The sequence below is a fragment of the Alligator sinensis genome, unplaced genomic scaffold (genome assembly GCF_000455745.1).
Source record: "Alligator sinensis unplaced genomic scaffold, ASM45574v1 scaffold1298_1, whole genome shotgun sequence".
In the NCBI taxonomy this organism is placed as follows: domain Eukaryota; kingdom Metazoa; phylum Chordata; order Crocodylia; family Alligatoridae; genus Alligator; species Alligator sinensis.
This window is the reverse complement of record NW_005842192.1, coordinates 424,857-441,440: the sequence shown is the minus strand read 5'-3', so window position 1 is coordinate 441,440 and position 16,584 is coordinate 424,857. Positions and strand designations below refer to the sequence as shown.

The 16,584-nt window shown below is 55.6% G+C and overlaps 1 protein-coding gene across 9 annotated transcripts in view; it reads left to right on the top strand.

Annotated features, from left to right (window-relative positions):
• Positions 1-15,305, top strand: part of NBEAL2 (neurobeachin like 2) — a 132,976-nt gene extending 117,671 nt beyond the window's left edge. For 7 of the 9 annotated variants that reach the window (XM_025207345.1, XM_025207348.1, XM_025207346.1 and 4 more), the window contains 16 exons: positions 828-952; positions 1,776-1,916; positions 2,886-3,016; positions 3,506-3,615; positions 3,823-3,940; positions 4,047-4,144; positions 5,384-5,500; positions 5,686-5,775; positions 6,415-6,524; positions 6,880-7,052; positions 7,738-7,832; positions 8,671-8,787; positions 9,221-9,382; positions 9,933-10,081; positions 10,198-10,333; positions 10,997-11,132. In XM_025207345.1, the coding sequence (XP_025063130.1) occupies positions 828-952; positions 1,776-1,916; positions 2,886-3,016; positions 3,506-3,615; positions 3,823-3,940; positions 4,047-4,144; positions 5,384-5,500; positions 5,686-5,775; positions 6,415-6,524; positions 6,880-7,052; positions 7,738-7,832; positions 8,671-8,787; positions 9,221-9,382; positions 9,933-10,081; positions 10,198-10,333; positions 10,997-11,098 (1,974 nt within the window). In that variant the 3' untranslated portion in view covers positions 11,099-11,132. Of the gene's footprint in view, positions 1-827; positions 953-1,775; positions 1,917-2,885; positions 3,017-3,505; positions 3,616-3,822; positions 3,941-4,046; positions 4,145-5,383; positions 5,501-5,685; positions 5,776-6,414; positions 6,525-6,879; positions 7,053-7,737; positions 7,833-8,670; positions 8,788-9,220; positions 9,383-9,932; positions 10,082-10,197; positions 10,334-10,996 lie in introns of all 9 variants that reach the window. The other 2 variants (XM_025207344.1, XM_025207347.1) reach the window with 2 other exon arrangements.
• The last annotated feature ends 1,279 nt before the right edge of the window (positions 15,306-16,584 follow it).

Genomic DNA, 16,584 nt, shown 5'->3' with positions numbered 1-16,584 from the left:
CGCGTAGAGGGGGAGGATCAGCTCCTTGGCCCTACTTGAGATGCACCTGTGGATGCACGACAAGGTCCGGTTAGCCCTGCCGACTGTGACCTCGCATTGTCGGCCCATGTTCATCTTGGAGTCAGTGATGACTCCAAGATCCCTTTCTGCCTCCGTGCTCTCAAGAAGGGAGTTTCCCATCTTATAAGTGTGCTGCCGGTTACTACTGCCCAAGTGCAGCACCCTGCACTTGTCAGTATTGAAGCGCATCCTGTTTTTGTTAGCCCACCCCTGCAACCTATCCAGGTCTTGCTGCAGTCTTTCCCTCCCTGCTAACGTACCCACCTCACCCCAAATTTTGGTATCATCAGCAAATTTGAACAGGTTGCTTTTCACCCCGTCGTCCAAATCGCTGAGGGGAGCACCTAGAGCTGGGGCCTCCTATAGACTTGCACAGCACCTGGTGCAAAGAATAGGACAGTGCCTGCCCCAAGGATCTTGCTGTCTAAAGACAGGTGGATGAGATGCAGTTCCCTTAGACTAACGGGGTGGGAAGTGGCCTTAATGTCCAATGTCCTCAGACAGCTGTGGGGTGGGGGAGACGATGTGAAATTGGAGGAGTTGACCACTTGTCCCTGCATTGGGAAGGGAATCCCCAAAAGCAGAGTGCCTGCCTGTGTGAGCAAAGGAAAGGGCCGGCCCTCCTGCATCAGCTGGGCATCTGCTGAAGCCAACTGCATGCTCTCTGCTCCCACTCCCATGCTCCACTGAAGCCTGCCACTGGCCCTGGCAGGCTGGGTGATGGATGGAGTCACCGCAGGATCTCTCACCACCCCCTCTCCCCTCAGTTCCCTTGGATCCTGCAGGACTACATCTCAGAGATGCTGGACCTGAACAACCCGGCCGTCTTCCGGGACCTCTCCAAGCCCATCGGGGTGGCCAACGAGAAGCATGCCAAGGATGTAAAGGAGAAGTGAGTGCATGCCCCGTGCACCACTGGGGGTGGGCACTGCGGCAGGGCTGGTGACATCTGGCAGCGGTGCCCTGGGGCTGATATCACAGGGGTGGAGCAGTAAGCATGTCTCCTCTATGCATTAGACCAACACCACTGTGAGAGCACTTGGGGCAGCTGAGGTTTAACTGAGTCCTGGGGCTGCTGGCAGCTTCATAATGCCTCCCTTCTCCAGCCGCCAAGTGATCGAGCTTCAAGCTTGGGGGAACATGCCCCTGGAAGAGCTGGGGCATGGAGGCACTGGGGAGACTTCCTCCTGTGGTAGGGGGAGCCTTCCCCTGCCAGCCCTGAATGCTGCTCCCACATGAAGGTGGCATTACTCCTTTGTGGACAAGCCGCCTCATCACCACACCCAGTGCCAAGAAGCCCTGGGCTGGTAGCTTTTGCAGAGAGCCCAAGGACTGAGTGGGTCCTGGCACCTCAGCATTTGCCTTGTCTCCAGAGAAGGCAGAGAGCAAATGGGCCAGGGAGCTGACTGCTCCAAGGTCTCCTGGGCAGGTGTCCAGCTCCCTGCCCTGTCTGTGCAGAGCAGAGTCTGGCAAGAAGGCTGTGCCAGGTTTCCTCTGGTGCCAAGGAGGAAGTTCTTCTGCTTGATGAGGTCGCTCCTGATGTCACCACAAGCACCTGCAAACCAGTTCTGCCCAGGCCACTGTTACCTGGTGGGCAAATCCCTGCCTCACCTCCTGGTCCCTTAGTGGGGCAGTAGGTCAGGATGCACACACCCCCATGTGCTCTCACACAAGGTCCTGTAGCCCCTCAGTCTCATTCCTGCCCCTCCCCGCAGGTACGAGAGCTTTGAAGACCCCACGGGTATGATCGACAAGTTCCACTATGGCACGCACTACTCCAACGCTGCAGGCGTGATGCACTACATGATCCGGACCGAGCCCTTCACCACACTGCACATCCAGCTGCAGAGCGGCAGGTAAGACCAGGCTGGAGGTGCCCACTGTCATAGTGAGGGGAGCAGGGGGAGGGGGCTGCTGGCTTGGCCACCTGCCCTCCCCATAACACCAGCTCGTTCCCTCCTGCACTGCTGTCTCAGGCTGCTTCTGCATGAGGATCATCTCCTTCCCTTCCCTTCCCTTCCCTCAGGAAGCCATTCGCAGCCTCTGTTAGGATGCCTTCCACAATGCCTTTTCTTAAATGTGCCTTGTTTTAGTTTCACCCCACTGCAGAGTCCCTGCCCTGCTTAGTGTCTTCACCCTGCAAACCCCTCCAGAGCTGTCGGTCCCTCCCCCTGGGGTCTAGCTAGGCAGAGAGACAGCTGCTTCCACCTCTTCAGGTCTTCGCCCTTCAGCCATTGCCTCCAGCCTGCTGCATTTGTGGATGGCCTCTGCACTTTCAGTACTTTTCTGGGTGTATCCAGAGCAAGAATGTCCCTAGTGTAACCTCCTGGGACCCTGAGAGGAGAGAGAGGACTTGATGCCTTCATGGGTGCTGCCTGGAGAGATGGCCCCCAGAACAGAGGTCATTTACTTCTAGGGATAAACTGTCCTAGCGCCAGCTCTGGGCATGGCCTCTACACCTCTGCCCGTGCTCTCTTATCCAGCAATGTTCAGGACCTTAAAGGGATTATCCAGCATAAAAGAAGTGGGTGGGAAGAAAGGGCTAAATCCTGCTGCCTTGGCCTCACTGACTCTTCACAACAGGCATTATCCTAGGCAGTTCCCGGGAAGGCAGGAGAAGCTGCTCGTGAATGGAGTTTCTCTTGTTTCCCCCTGCCAAATTCAGGGCTGGCAGGTCCTCTCTGAGCCTCTAGTAAGAGGCAGCTTTGAAGGCTTATTCCCTGACAGACAAGGAAATTGAGGTCCAGAGAGATGGAGTGACCTGCCTCAGAGCCAGGCCCAGACTAGCACTAGGCTGTGCTTCAGTTGGGTCCTCTCGCCGGCAGGTTTGACTGCTCAGACCGCCAGTTCCACTCGGTCCCTGCAGCGTGGCAGGCGCGTATGGAGAACCCGGTGGACGTGAAGGAGTTGATCCCCGAGTTCTTCTACTTCTCGGAGTTCTTGGAGAACCAGAACGGTAATGGGGGCTCGACGCCCTTGAGCCTAACAACGTCTGTGGGGAACTCTGAGGGGCATGGGTGCACCCCCCCAGGGCAGCAGAGACCCAGGGCCTTCCTGGGACCTTTGGTAGAGGCTCTCCCTGAGCCTAGCTCTGGTGCCTGAGCTAGCGTGGATTTCAACCGGGTCGGTGCCCTCCGTGTCCCAGAGTGCTTGGGGTGCTATGAGCATCCCCTCTTTGAGACAGAGCTGGGGCACAGCTCGGGGGGAGATGGTTCATTGTAGCCTGCAGGGCACTGGCTTCCAGGTGTCCCATGATCTCATCAGCATTCCCCGTGTCCCCTGTTCGGGTACTGGCCAGTTGGGTGCCTTGTCTCCCCCTCCAGAATACAGCAAGAGCCGGGGTTTGTGCCTGGGGTTGGGGGTGGCCAGTGGGTCATCCCTGTCCCATCCTTCCCTGGGCCACAGAGCAGGATTGTCAGCCCTCCTCCTGTGTTGTGCTTTGCAGGGTTCGACCTTGGCTCCCTGCAGCTGTCAAATGACAAGGTGACCGACGTCGTCCTCCCAAAGTGGGCATGCTCCCGGGAAGACTTTATATCCAAGCATCGGAAGGCGCTGGTATGAGAGCAGGGACCTGTCCTGCCTGGGACCCCTTCCCAGGCCTGCACCATGCCCCTATCTGCCCTTACCCATTCCTGCCTCTCCCCAGCTTGTAGAAGTTGGAGGCATGGGTTGGAGGGGGGTCTGGTTCTGCTTTTTCTGATGTGTGTCCCAAACATGGTACCTCATCTCTTAATGCCCCCGTCCTGCCTTTGGCCATGGCAGGAATCCGAGTACGTGTCTGCCCATCTCCACGAATGGATTGACCTCATTTTTGGGTACAAGCAGAGAGGCCCTGCAGCTGTGGAAGCCCTGAACGTCTTCTACTACTGCACGTACGAGGGTAAGAGTACACTCCCACCCCTGGCAGAGCCAAGGCAGGCCAGGGGAGAGGGATTGGCTCCGCTGTTGTGTTTCCCCAACTGGATCCCTCTCTCTGGATTTCCCAGGAGCCGTGGACCTGGATGCCATTGCTGACGAGACACAACGGAAAGCCTTGGAAGGCATCATCAGCAACTTCGGGCAGACCCCCTGTCAGCTGCTCAAGGTAACGGGAACTGGAGGGAGCACACCCAGCTCACACAAAGGCAGCAGTATGGTTGGGAAGAGGTGGCTGGAAAGCCAGAGCCTAGAAAGCATGTGGTCACAGGGTTTGAGTAGCCAGGACAGAGCAAATCCTCTCCTCACTCTTCGAGTGGTGGTGTTCATCAATGTCCCACATGCTCAGTGCACCAGAGCCAGGCTCTTTTGGTCCATAGCATTTGTGAGTGCTGTGCACCTACCCCAAGCTACCTTGGGCAGGGCAGTGCTCCCCAGCACCTGAGCCTTTCCATGGTCCATGGTCCTTCCTTGTGTTAGTGGTCACAAACTGATGCTTAGTCCCAGACTCGCAAAGGCATTTAGGTCCTACCTTTTTCTGGACCAGGCTCCTAGTGATTAGCTTTAGGGTTTGTGTCTGAGAGCATTTGTGGTGAAGAAGCTGCTTTTTCCTTTGCCTGTGAGGTGCTCCGCTCCTGGGATCAGTCGCTATGACCTGTTCCAGAACTCAAAAATCACCCATCAGATGTGGCTGTCACTTCTCAAGCAATGGTCACAGGGGGGCTGAAACCATGCCTGGGGCAGGGGCACTTCACAGAGATGCGCCATCTATAAATCATTCTCTAGGAGAACGCCTTGGTGCTGCGATGTCTCAATGCTCAGCGCTTCTTAGTGAGGTTGATGTGTCCCTCCATAGCCCTCCAGGGTGTCTTGGATGGGAACCTCTGGGTATTTTTCAACTGAGTGTGTTCCCTGCTAATTTTGACACAGCTCTCCTACATTTACTGCTTAGGTCTGCTCCTAAGAGCCACTCATAGCTCAGGAGCTGCAGCCTGGCTGTTACATGCCTGGGAATAACCATGGTTCCTCAGCTGTCCTGTCCACCTGTTTCAAAGCCTGCCCCTTTCTCTGCTGCTGTGGAGTCCAGTAGCACTGGGAGTGTGCATTGATGAAGGAGAAGGGGTGGTTGGGGTGGCCAGGCCCTTGTGGAAGATGCTCAAGGCAAAGGCAGGCCAAGGAGTCGCTGCCAACCAAAGGAATCTGGGCTTGAGTATGCTCGAGACTGGAATAGGCACATGCAAACGATGCAGTTTGGAAATCCTCACTTGCTGGAGGATCGTAATAACATCTTCCCTTTGGCATTCGCTGCTTCTGCCTTCCCAAGAGGCAGGGCTGGGAGCATGGGGAGGTTCAGAGACTTGGACATCTCTCCACTCATTAACCTCTCCTGCGTCTCCCCTCCTGGTAGGAGCCCCACCCGGCCCGCCTGTCAGCCGAGAACGCAGCCAGGAGACTAGCCCGGCTCGACACCTATTCCCCCAATGTGTTCGAGAACCTCGGCCAGCTCAAGTCCTTCTTTGCAGAGGTAGGAGAAAGGCTCTGCACATATTGATGGGAACAGAGGGCAGAGGAGCACCCAGCAGGGCTGGCGTGGGTGAGAAGGAAGGAGGAAGAGCTTATGGTCAGACAGGGTAGGGCAGAGGGAGGAGGCTGGGCATGGAGATGCTGCCATCTCCGGCAGCAGTGCAAGAGCTCTGTTGTCTCCCGCAGGGCATCAGCGATGGGATCCCCCTGGTACAGGCGGTGGTGCCCAAGAACCAGGCCCATTCCTTCATCACGCAGGGCTCCCCGGATGTGCTGGTGAGTATGAGGCAACTGGAATGGTGAGGTCTTCTCCACCGTGAACTGGGGTGCTCTCCCCTTGGCATGTCTCTAGCCCCGTGATTGCCCGAGTGCCTCTGGGCCACTGATTCATCTAATCTTCACGTCCCCCTGTAAGCTGAGGGCTCCTCCTTGCCCACTCACCAAGCAAGGGAGCTGAAGCACAGAGTGACATAAGAACATGCCTAGGGTCACACAGGGAGCCTGTGGCAGTGTTGGGGCTTGAGCCCAGGTCCCCTGAGTCGCAGCCCAGTGCCTCATGGGCATGCTGAGCTAGGAATCAGCTTGGCTTAGTCTCTGTTGTTCCCAAGACCACAGCACCAGCTTGCTGCCATATCTAGCAGACAGGGAAGGGAGCCTGTCTGTCCCATACCCCTTCTGCCTTTCGACCCTAGCATCTATGAACCTATCTATAAGGATACCCCAGCACAGCGCACCGCAGACCGGTGACAAGCTGTAAATGCAGGCCCTGACTACTCAAGGCCTCTGAAAGCCTCCGCAAAGAGGCTGTAATCACTGCCTGGGCCCAATATCCAACTGCCTGCTGCCTCCCAAAATGGCCCTGTGGAGACCCCATCCGATGCACACTGCCCCCCTCATGGCCTTCTCTTTGCCTAGGTCACCGTGAGCGCCAACGGCCTGCTGGGAACCCACGGCTGGCTGCCCTATGACAAAAACATCTCCAACTACTTCAGCTTCACCAAAGACCCCACCGTCTCCAACACAAAGTGAGTCCAGCCTGGGGGCAGATCCAGCCACAACTCCTGAGGTGCCGTCCCCTTGGGGCAGTCCAGTAACAGGACATGATGCTGGGTCCTCCAAGGCTTAGTCTGGTCCAGTTTTAACTAGCATGAACAAGGAGACTCCCACTCCCCCAGGAAGCCCATACCACCACCTTGCAAACACCCCTCCACACCACTGCCCCTGCCACATGTTGCCTCCCTCTCCCCATGCCCAGGCTCCATCACTCCCTGCTACAGCAGCTGCTGAGGGCTCTCCTGCTCGGTAAGGGCAGGCGGCTCCCAGCTTCTCTCTGTGGTTGGCACCGGGTCTCTAACCATACTCCTCTACACCCTCTGCCAGAACCCAGCGCTTCCTCTGTGGTCCCTTTGCCCCGGGTGTAGACCTGTCCTCGAAGACATTGAGCATCTCTCATGACGGCAAGCTCCTCTTCAGTGGTGGACACTGGGACAACAGCCTGCAGGTCACGTCGCTGAGTAAAGGGAAGGTCATCGGGCACATCACCCGGCACATCGGTATGGTGCAAAGGCAGGAAAGGGGGGCGGGAAGCCACCGCAGTACAGGGCACCCATCCCCTGAGAATATCTCGTGGCCTGCAGGCCCCTCACTCACTCCTCTGACTCCAGACTGCCATGCCAGTCTGGTCTCACCCAGTTCCTCTGTAGCTCTGCCCAACATACCTCAGTCTTGGCCTGCAGCTCCCGGAGCATTGCTGTCCTGTCCCGCCACCCCCTGACCCTGTCACAGCTTTGCTAATGACTTTTACGGTGACCCAGCAGTTCCCCCCAGCCAGTCCATCCCACGCTCTGCCTTGGCCAGATGCTTCCAGCTGATCAGCTGTGGGATTTGTAAAGGTGCTAGCATGAGACTGGCAGCCGCTCTTCACGTGATCCAGTGGAACCCCCAGAGCTATTCTTGCTCTTCTGAGCCCATCCCTTGATGCCTCCCAGTTTTTGGTCAAAGTACAGACCCGTTGCAAAGGACTGTGTGAGGTTAGGATGTGGCAGCCTTCCCTGTCACTGATAGTCCACACCCCCGTGGGTCTGGAGAACCCAGTTCCATCGCTTCAGACAATGCTTCTGGGCTTGGGTTTGGTTGAAACTTTTCCGGTAACCCGCGAGGCCCCGACCCCAGGTCAGGGTCCCCAGGGGATGGAGTCATCAGCTCAGCAGCACTGTCTTGTGCCTCTCCCCTTTGCAGATGTGGTCACCTGCTTGGCACTGGACCTCTGTGGGATCTATCTCATTTCCGGGTCCCGGGACACCACCTGCATGGTCTGGCAGGTCCTGCAGCAGGTAAGGCAGAGGCCCATTCAGCCCAGCTCCATTGGGACCCTCGGCTCTTGGTTCTGCTTCCTAGTTCGCTGGCTGTGGGTTTGAGGAGGCTGCAGGGCTGACCTTCTCTTCTTCCCCAGAGGGGGACTTTACCATAAAGTGTTTGCCTGAATCTCAGGCACGGCAAGGCGTATATCTGCTCCTGTGTATGTTGCTGTAGTGATGTGCTGGGGCTGAGGAAGGCTGCCCCGCACTGTGGAAGTCCTTTGATCCACAGCCTTCTTGCTATCTAAGCCCTGGTCTTTTCCACAGCTTTGCTGGTGCCCCTTATTCCTGACCCCCAGCCCCAGCCTCCTCCACTGCTGTGCCAATGCCCCTACACTCCCCTTGCTGTCCCAGCTTGCAGCCCTTTATAAGCACAGATTCCCCATCATGCCACATTGCTCAGGAGCATTATGCCACAACCTGTGGCCTCATAGATGCCTGGTGGCAAATCTGCTGGAGTCTGTTTGTGCCAAAAGGTCCTGAGCTCTGCTCTTCTCTGCTGACAGTGAAAGCAGGTGTGGCAGGCTCACTGGCATTTCTCCAGGCCTTTCCAGGCAGTGATTTCTCCAGCCGTGCTCAGCCGTGGAGCCCGTTAAAACATCATCAGTGATTTTTTTTTTTTTTGCATGGCTCTTCCAGTTCTCAGCGCCTGGGCGGGTTTTCGTGTGCTCGCACTGGGATTGCTTGGCTTCCTCCACACCTCCATGGGCCACCTGCTCTACTGCTCTAACTCAGTGGCAGCTCTAGTGCATTTGCTGGGGCCTGCCAGGAGGAGGGAGGTGGGTCTGTCAACTGAGCCTCTGATTATCTCCAGGGTGGGTTTTCCTGCGGCCTGGCCTCCAAGCCCGTCCAAGTGCTCTACGGACACGACAACGAGGTCACGTGCGTCGCCATCAGCACTGAGTTGGACATGGCTGTGTCAGGGTCAAAGGTGAGGCACTGTGTTGGAGGAGGAGGACCAGGACTAAGAACTCACATCAACCTTCTGTGTCTCGTGTGCCAGGCTGAGTATTTCACCACCCTCAGCAGCTGGGCTTTTTGGGGATGGCATTCGCATGATACCTAGTGTTCCTGGATTATCAGGGCGGCTTCTTTCAGTGCCCCCTCTCCTTCCATTCCCTGGGGATCTAAGGTGGAGGGCCAAGGGCACCACAAACATGATGGGGCCTTGCCCCAGGAAGGAAAGTGGTGGATTCCAGATGTGGGATAATTGGGCATTGCGAACCCTAGCAAAAGGCACTGGCAAGGTAAACAGTTCTAGCCTTATTCTCCAAGAGGCCCAAGGGGTTTAGACACAATGGGGATGAGGCACCCAGATCCCTTAGTCGCACCCTAACGGCCCTGTCGCTCTGCTTACTCCACAGGATAGCACCATCATCATTCACACCATTCGTCGGGGCCTTTTCATGAGGTCAATCAAGCCGCCCTGTGAGAGCTCACTGCCTGCCACAATCTCAAACCTCACTGTGGGGCTGGAGGGACAGATTGTCATCCAGACTACCGTGGAAGGGCGATCCTCACTAAAGGTGAGCCAGCAGAGCATCCCAGAAAAATCACACGGCGGTTCCTTCAGGAATCTAGCAGCAACTATTGAGAGGCACCAGGCTTCCTCTGCAGCACGGGGCATGGAGCTTTTGGGCATAACCTACCTGATCACTCCCTTAATACTTACAAATTGCTTACTGTAGTATGCAGCCTATCACTTAGAAACAGCCTCAGTACTGAAGGAGCAGAGGGTTGCTGATGTAAGTTCAGTGTTTAAAAAGGGCTCCAGGGGAGAACCAGGGAACTACAGGCCAGCAGGGACATCTATACAAGATGTGTACTGTAGAGTAGACTAATTACCTCTGCAGTAAAAGTCTCAGCGTCTACATGCAGGGGGGCCCTATTAGGCCCCAGGAAACGAATAAACTCTGCAGCGGTATAGTACTTGTAAATTTGTAAACTTGTACTTGTAAATACAAGTACTATACCGCTGCAGAGTTTTTTACTCCACAGCAATGCACATGTAGACACTGACGCGGCTGACTGGGGCACTTGGTCCTGTTCTTAATGCCCTTCTTGTCTGTCTCGAAGGACCAGTTTGCCCTACACCTTTACTCTGTCAATGGCAAGCACCTGGCCTCCGTCTCGCTCGATGAGGAGATTACGTCCATGTGTGTCACAGAGGAGTTCGTGGTGCTGGGAACGATGCAGTGTTCACTCCAGATCCGGGACCTGCAGAAGTAAGGAGCTGCTCGTTGCTTCTCTCTGGGGTGGCACCAGCAACAACACTGAGAGTCATTCCTTCCCCCTTCTCCTGCTGCCCCCTGTTTAAATGCCTCCATCTCTGCTGTTCCAGCCTCCAAGCAGCCATGCCACCAATGCCCATGAAGGTTCCTGTTCACAGCGTGTCTGTGACCAAGGAGAAGAGCCACATCCTGGTGGGGCTGGAGGATGGGAAGCTGATCGTGGTGGGAGCAGGCCAGCCCTCGGAGGTAAACGGACACCGTCCCCTCCCCTTCTAGTGCCTCCAGGGGATTGCACCTAGGGTGCTATTCCTGGGCCATCCCAGATTCAGGCCAGAGCACGAGGGAGTCAGTCAATGAGAGGGAGGGGGAGATGGGCCTGTAGCAGGATGACAGCAAGGGGGTAGCACTTTCTGGCTGGCCTGGGAGCCTGGGGCCATTAGTGACCTCAGAGCAGCAGGTCTGGTAGTAGGTGTAGGTGTCACGCACAGCCCCTCACATGCAGAATGATGGTGGGACCATCTCCCCCAGCCAAAGAGCAAAGTCCTAACCCACTCGGACTTGAGTCTCAGGCCGCAATGCCCTGAAAACCCAGGCAGGGAAGAGCTCGTCCTGTCTGGAGGGTGAATTGGCGAAGTCAGGCTCAGGGCAGTCATCCTGTGTGCTCTGCCCAGGCCCCTGCTGCACTGATTCGAGTGCTAGGGGTCAAGCTCTGATCCTCCTGGCTGATGTGGAGTCAGACAGCCCAGCCATGGCTGATCCATGAGCTGAGGCTGTCCAAGGCCCTGATTCAGCAAAGCACAGAAGCGATCCCATCTCGGGTCCCCAAAGCAGGAGCCCAGGTGCTCTGCTGAGCTGGGCCTGTACCCCAGCCCCCAGCTGATTGACCCCTCCTCACCCGTCTCCCCCCAGGTGCGAACGGGGCAGTTCCACAGGCGGCTGTGGCGTTCCACGCGGCGCATCTCCCAAGTCTCGTCCGGAGAGACTGAGTACAACCCACCCGAGTCCAAGTGAGGGGCTGGATGGAGCTTGACCTGTCCTGGGCTGGGCTTCCTCAGGGCATTTCTGGGCAGAGGTATCCTGCATCAAGAGGCCTCTGAAACATGGAGGGAACAGAAAGACCCAGTCTCGGCACTGGTATTGGCTTGCGGTTGTCCGAGGAGCATGCTGAGAGCTCCACATCTCCAGCGCTTGGCTGTCCTGGGGGATCTCAGCCACTGGCTCTCAGGGCTGTGACAGGAGCACGGAGATCTCATGTAGGGAACGTGGCCTGGGGAACCCCTTTCCAAACCGGAGATCTACAACCGCTTGAAGCGATGCTTCTGGCCTTCCAAGGCGGGCTATGCAGAGGACACTCCAACACCCGCCAGTTCCCCGATTCTTTCCTGTGGAGCTTGAAGTCAGAAGTATTTGTATTATCCTTTTTTGGGGGTGGGGGATCTTTTTTCTTTTCCTAAAACACTGGAGCAACTGGAGGACGAGGATGGGAGGGCGACGGCACTGCCCCACTGCCTGTGCCCCCTGCGGGCCATCCGGGATCGCCGCTGTAGAAACCAGATGGTGACCGCAGCTGCGTGAGCAGCCCTCCTCTTTGGGTGGCCTTATCCAGAGCTTGTTGCACTACGTTACAGACCTTGTACCAAAGGTCCTTCGGGCAGGAGGCCGGTCTGCTTCAGAAAAGCTTTAATGTCTCGAGATACTGCTGAGAGCCTGTTTCCTTTCCCCCCAGAGGGAGCATATGTTGTGGGGAGGGCAGCGTTTGATAGGTAACAGGGAAATTCCTGCTTCTCTTGAACTCACCCCAGCATCCCAGATGTACATAAAACTCCCTTTGCTGGGGAAGAAGAGTGCCCCCCATCCATTGGGGTCTTTCAGAAGATGGCTTGTGAGCTCTCTGGGGACCAAGGCAACAACACCCGGGGGCTCTGCTGACAGTGGGCTCACGGCATGAGGGCCCCAGCCAACTTTTTCTATAGATTTTTATCTTTTTTTAAAAAAGCAAATAAACGGGTACAATCGCATCGTCTCCCGAGACTCTCGTATCTTCCACAGCCCGCGAGCGGGAGAGGCTCGTTGGATGACTTCATCAGCAATAAAACCCTGCCTTTCGTAAGCTTTGCCTTCACCCTGCGGGTCCATTGCTGCGCGGGCTCCGGGCGAGCTGGCTGCGTTTGTCTCTTGGTTGCACTTTGGATACCTCTGCTTGTCAGGGCAGGTGGAAGAGGATTGTTTTTGGACAGCTGAGAGGGGCCGGCGCTGTGCGACAAAGGGTGGCATGGGCATGGGGACTTGTGGGTTTGCCTCTTCCAGCAAGATCAGCTGTCAGTGGGAACGGGCACGTCCCGCCTGCTTCTCCAGGGAGAATGGAGCAGGGTGTTTCCACAGGGTACCCTGGAGCCAAGGCAGGGTCTTTTCTAGCTTTAAAAGGGCTTGGCTGAAGCCAATGGCAGTGAACGTTAGCAGTGAAGATGTCAGGTAGCAGAAAGTTGTGACGCTGAGTTTTTCCTTTGCGTTTCTCGCTCTTGTCTCAATATTGACCTCGTCCAAAAGCTCCCCCTGTCTGTCTGTCTATCAGCCATCTCTCCATCCATCATTTTGCTCATGCACCAGGTGATTTAACCCAGGAAGAGGTTTGGTTTTTGCAGCCAATTGTCAACACTTGCCTGCTCTTACCCAACCCATCCAAATCCCATATCCCCTGATTATCACAAGGTTTGGGAACAGGTCCCATTCTCTGCCTGATCACCTTGCTGCACCGGAGGATTAAGGGCAAGGCGGTGAGTGAGATGGATATTTGGACTCGTTTGGAAGCACCGGTTGGAGGCTATGGAGCATCTGTGCCAAGGGAGCCTTCTGGAAGTAACACCCTCATCCCCCTCCAGAGACACGTGGCAACTATGGGGAGCTCCGTGATCTCCATACCTGATGTGTCACCCCCTTCCTGGAGCATGAGGCTACAGGTGGCTCAGAAAGGAAGGGAATGGATCAGGCCTTGTAGGTGCCATCCCAGTAACCGAGCCAGGAAGAGATGCAGGTCTCCTTACCCAGCATCCTCCCACGTTCAGTGACATAGCATCAAGACCACGGCCTGGAGGCGGGAGTGCTGTCTCCCCATGCGTGCACGTGCCTCCTAGACGTCACCGGGACACAGCAAAGGTCCTTGGAAAAGGGAGTCAGGCTGGGGGTGCAAAGAGCAGCACGTTGGAAAGGAGCGTCGAGTCTTCAGTGCAACTCTGATGAGCTCGCAAGCCACGGCCCTCCATCCCACTGGCCGTGCACTTGGCTTTTATTAGTTGCAACATTGGGTTAATTAAAAACCATAGCCCTTTGTTGGATCTCGGCCTGCATCCTTCCTCCACAGGCTGTGTTGAACTGTAGCCGTTGTCCGTCCTGAATGATTTGGTCTTTCTCTTTCCTTCCTCATGACACCTCCTGACTACAAGCGGGGCGTCAACTGCCTTGGATTCCCGCAGCAGTCTTCCAGGGGGCTGAGGGGAAAGGCACCGGGCACAGCGCAGCTCACACTGGAGGGTACATCTGCTGCCAGCCCGGGACAGCCTGCAAAAGCTAACTTGCAAAGCCGAAGAGCAGAGGCCCCTTTAAAAAGGGAACGTTTGGCTGGTCACCCACCAAAGCTGGTTCCACGTGGACGAGGCGATCCCCACGGGTGGCTGGCGAGATCAGCTGCTGGCAGTGGACCGTGCCTCGCTTCTTGTCTTTTATTTTTACCATTTTAAGAGGAGAAACAGGGTCGGGCAGGAAGCTGAAACAGTGTCCCCAGCATCCCTCCCGGGGCAGAGAGAACAGCTGGAACCACACCAAGTGCAATATTTGCATCTCGTTGAGAAGAATGTTTTTTGTTAAGTGCGTGTTCTGTATCGCGATTTGTATGTATGTAATATATATATATATATATCTCATATATATATATAGTTTTTTGTAACTTTTTTGAATGATGATGTACATGTAAAGATTTCTACCTTCTTTTTTCCTTCTTAAAAAAAGAAAAAAAAGGGATTTTAAGTGATAGGAGCTTCCCTAAACACTGCTGACTTTTATAGAGTAGGGAGTAAGAGGTCAGCCTCAGCGTGGATTTGTCCTTCATCCTTCTGAGATCGGCGTGGGTCAAGGGAAGCTCAGCTGGGCTTCCCTGACTTGACTTCTGAAGATACTTGAATTCACTGGGTACCTGCTGTGTCCTCCTACCTGAAGTCATTGGGTTTCTTTTCCCTTTGCCCTCTTTTCATTTTGCTTTTACCTCCTCTGGTTGTACAGAGTCAAGATGCAGTTTCCTGAGTTTATATCTCCTTCTCATTTCTCCTGTCCTTTGCTAGCAGGAGTGATTGGGCCGTAGCTGTGAAATGCCTTAGTGTGGGGGGTGGAGATACAGACTTCATTTCGGCCATGGGTGCCCGCTTTGGCATCCAGCCTGGCATTGGGGCAACCTCCCTTGGGCACCCAAGCTGAGCAGAAGCAGGGACTGTGCTTGATTCCTGGCTGTAACTGCGGGGGCAGGCAGTGGCCATGGCCTTCCCCCACTTTTCTACCTCATGGGGACCAAACGGACCCACTTCCTTTGGGAAGCAGGGCCAACCGAGTGGGTCAAACAGAGCAGTCCTGGGTGGGCGAGCTGTCCCGGCTGCAGCTGCTTTGATCATAGCTCTTCTGCGCGTCCGCTGTACCGCTGATCTCCAGCCCTTCTCAACCAACCGGGGAGGAGGATGGCTTTGCTTTGGGCATTAACAAGCTCATGTCAAACTGTGACCCAGGTGGACCCCGGTGCTGGTCCTTCCTACATATAAGCAGGACATTGTTCCCATGAGGACACCGGCAAAGCCTTGAAGGAAGAGGTTGAAAGCCAGGACGTCCTGCTTCCCGCCAAGGGAGAAGTAGCTCGCAGGGTTGGGCGGCTGGTGCATTTGCCTCGAGGAGATGGCGATGGGCTGGGTTTGCACTCGCCCGCTGATTCACCGGAGAGGGAGATGGGAGTGAGAGACAGGTCCCCGGGAGGTGACGTTAAGCGCATTTCTGGCACAGCTTTCTCTACAGGTTTTGTTTGGTTTGGTTTTCCAGAAGAAAAAAATAAAGTTAAGCACAATCCAGTCCACACTTATATGCCTTAAACAGGTTGGCCTTATTCTCTGTTGGGCTCAGTCGCCTGGTTTGCAAGCGATGTACAGCCCCTGTGATCTCCAATAAACTTTGTGAAGGAATAAATGCCTCTCCGTGAATCGCCCTTTGTTTTATTACGTGTCCCCACTCCGGGACTGAGTTCCCATGGTGCTAGGGGTTGCACGGATGCAGCAACGAGACAATTCCTGCCCCAGAGAGGTGACAGGTAACTCGAAGGTTTGTGCACAGTCTAGCCTGGTCCGCACAGCACATTAGATGGCACTTAGGTTCGACACGGGAGGCTAGAAAATTTGTCTCCCTTCAGTCTTCTCTCCTCCAAACTAAATATCCCGAGCTCTTTCACCCTGTCCTCAAAGGTCCTGTCTCCTGGGCCCCGGATCATTCTTGTTGCTCTGCGCTGGACTCTTTCCAAACTGTTCACATCCCCCTTGAAGGGCAGGGCCCCAAACAACACCGGACTCCCCGGTGCTGAATAGAGGGGAAGAATCACATCCCTCGACTTCAAATGACACTGCTGTTGATCCAGCCCAGGCTTTTTTTTGCAGCAGGAGCACTGTTGGCTCATGTTCAGCTTAGGGTCCAAAGTCAGATCCTTCCCAGGCTGTATTTGTGCATGCAGTTATTCTGTCCCGAGTGCCGGATTCAGCACGTGGGCTGAGAGCTGGAAGGCCAGGAGCACTTTTGGAAACCTAGAAGCACGTTGAGTTTACACCTCCCAGAGGGAAAATTGAATGCAAAGCTGCTACGTTTCCTCATTTGAAAGGCCTGCCCATGCCTTGCACCTACCGAAGCAGGTCGTTGCCTGCAAAAGCTTGCACCTCTCTCAGCCGGTTTGTCTCTGAGGTGCCACCTGCTCTGCCATCTGCTTGCACTTCTCCGCTGCGTCAAGTGTACACCACGGTGGCGGGAGCTGGCCTCTTACCTAAAGGGTTAAGACAGTCTCCGACTTTTAGATCTGAAAAGTTGTGAGTTCGGGTCCTACAAGTGGTGCCACCAGGGGCAGGGATTGGTTTTTCAGGTGCAAGGGAAGCAGCTCGCAGCGCTGCCACTGCGTGAGCCCCTGATTAAGTGCAGAGGCACCTGGCTCTCACCCATCTGTGCAAGCTAAATTTCACCTTCTAGCAAACCTCGGGGACCAGAGAGCTCCCCCCGTCTCCGTTCCTTCCTGCCTTTCTTCCTCCTCTGTGCCTGCACAGGCTATGCTTGTGCTTGCAGGCTGGATCAGGCCTCATTGGGGCAACTGGCCATTTGCGGGCACACCTCCAGGCCTGGCACGGCTCCCAGCACGGAGCTCGCTAACGAAGCCAGGCGTTCACCAGCGTCTCCCCTTGCACGGCCTCAGCTCTGACCCTTGTCCTTGGCTGGCC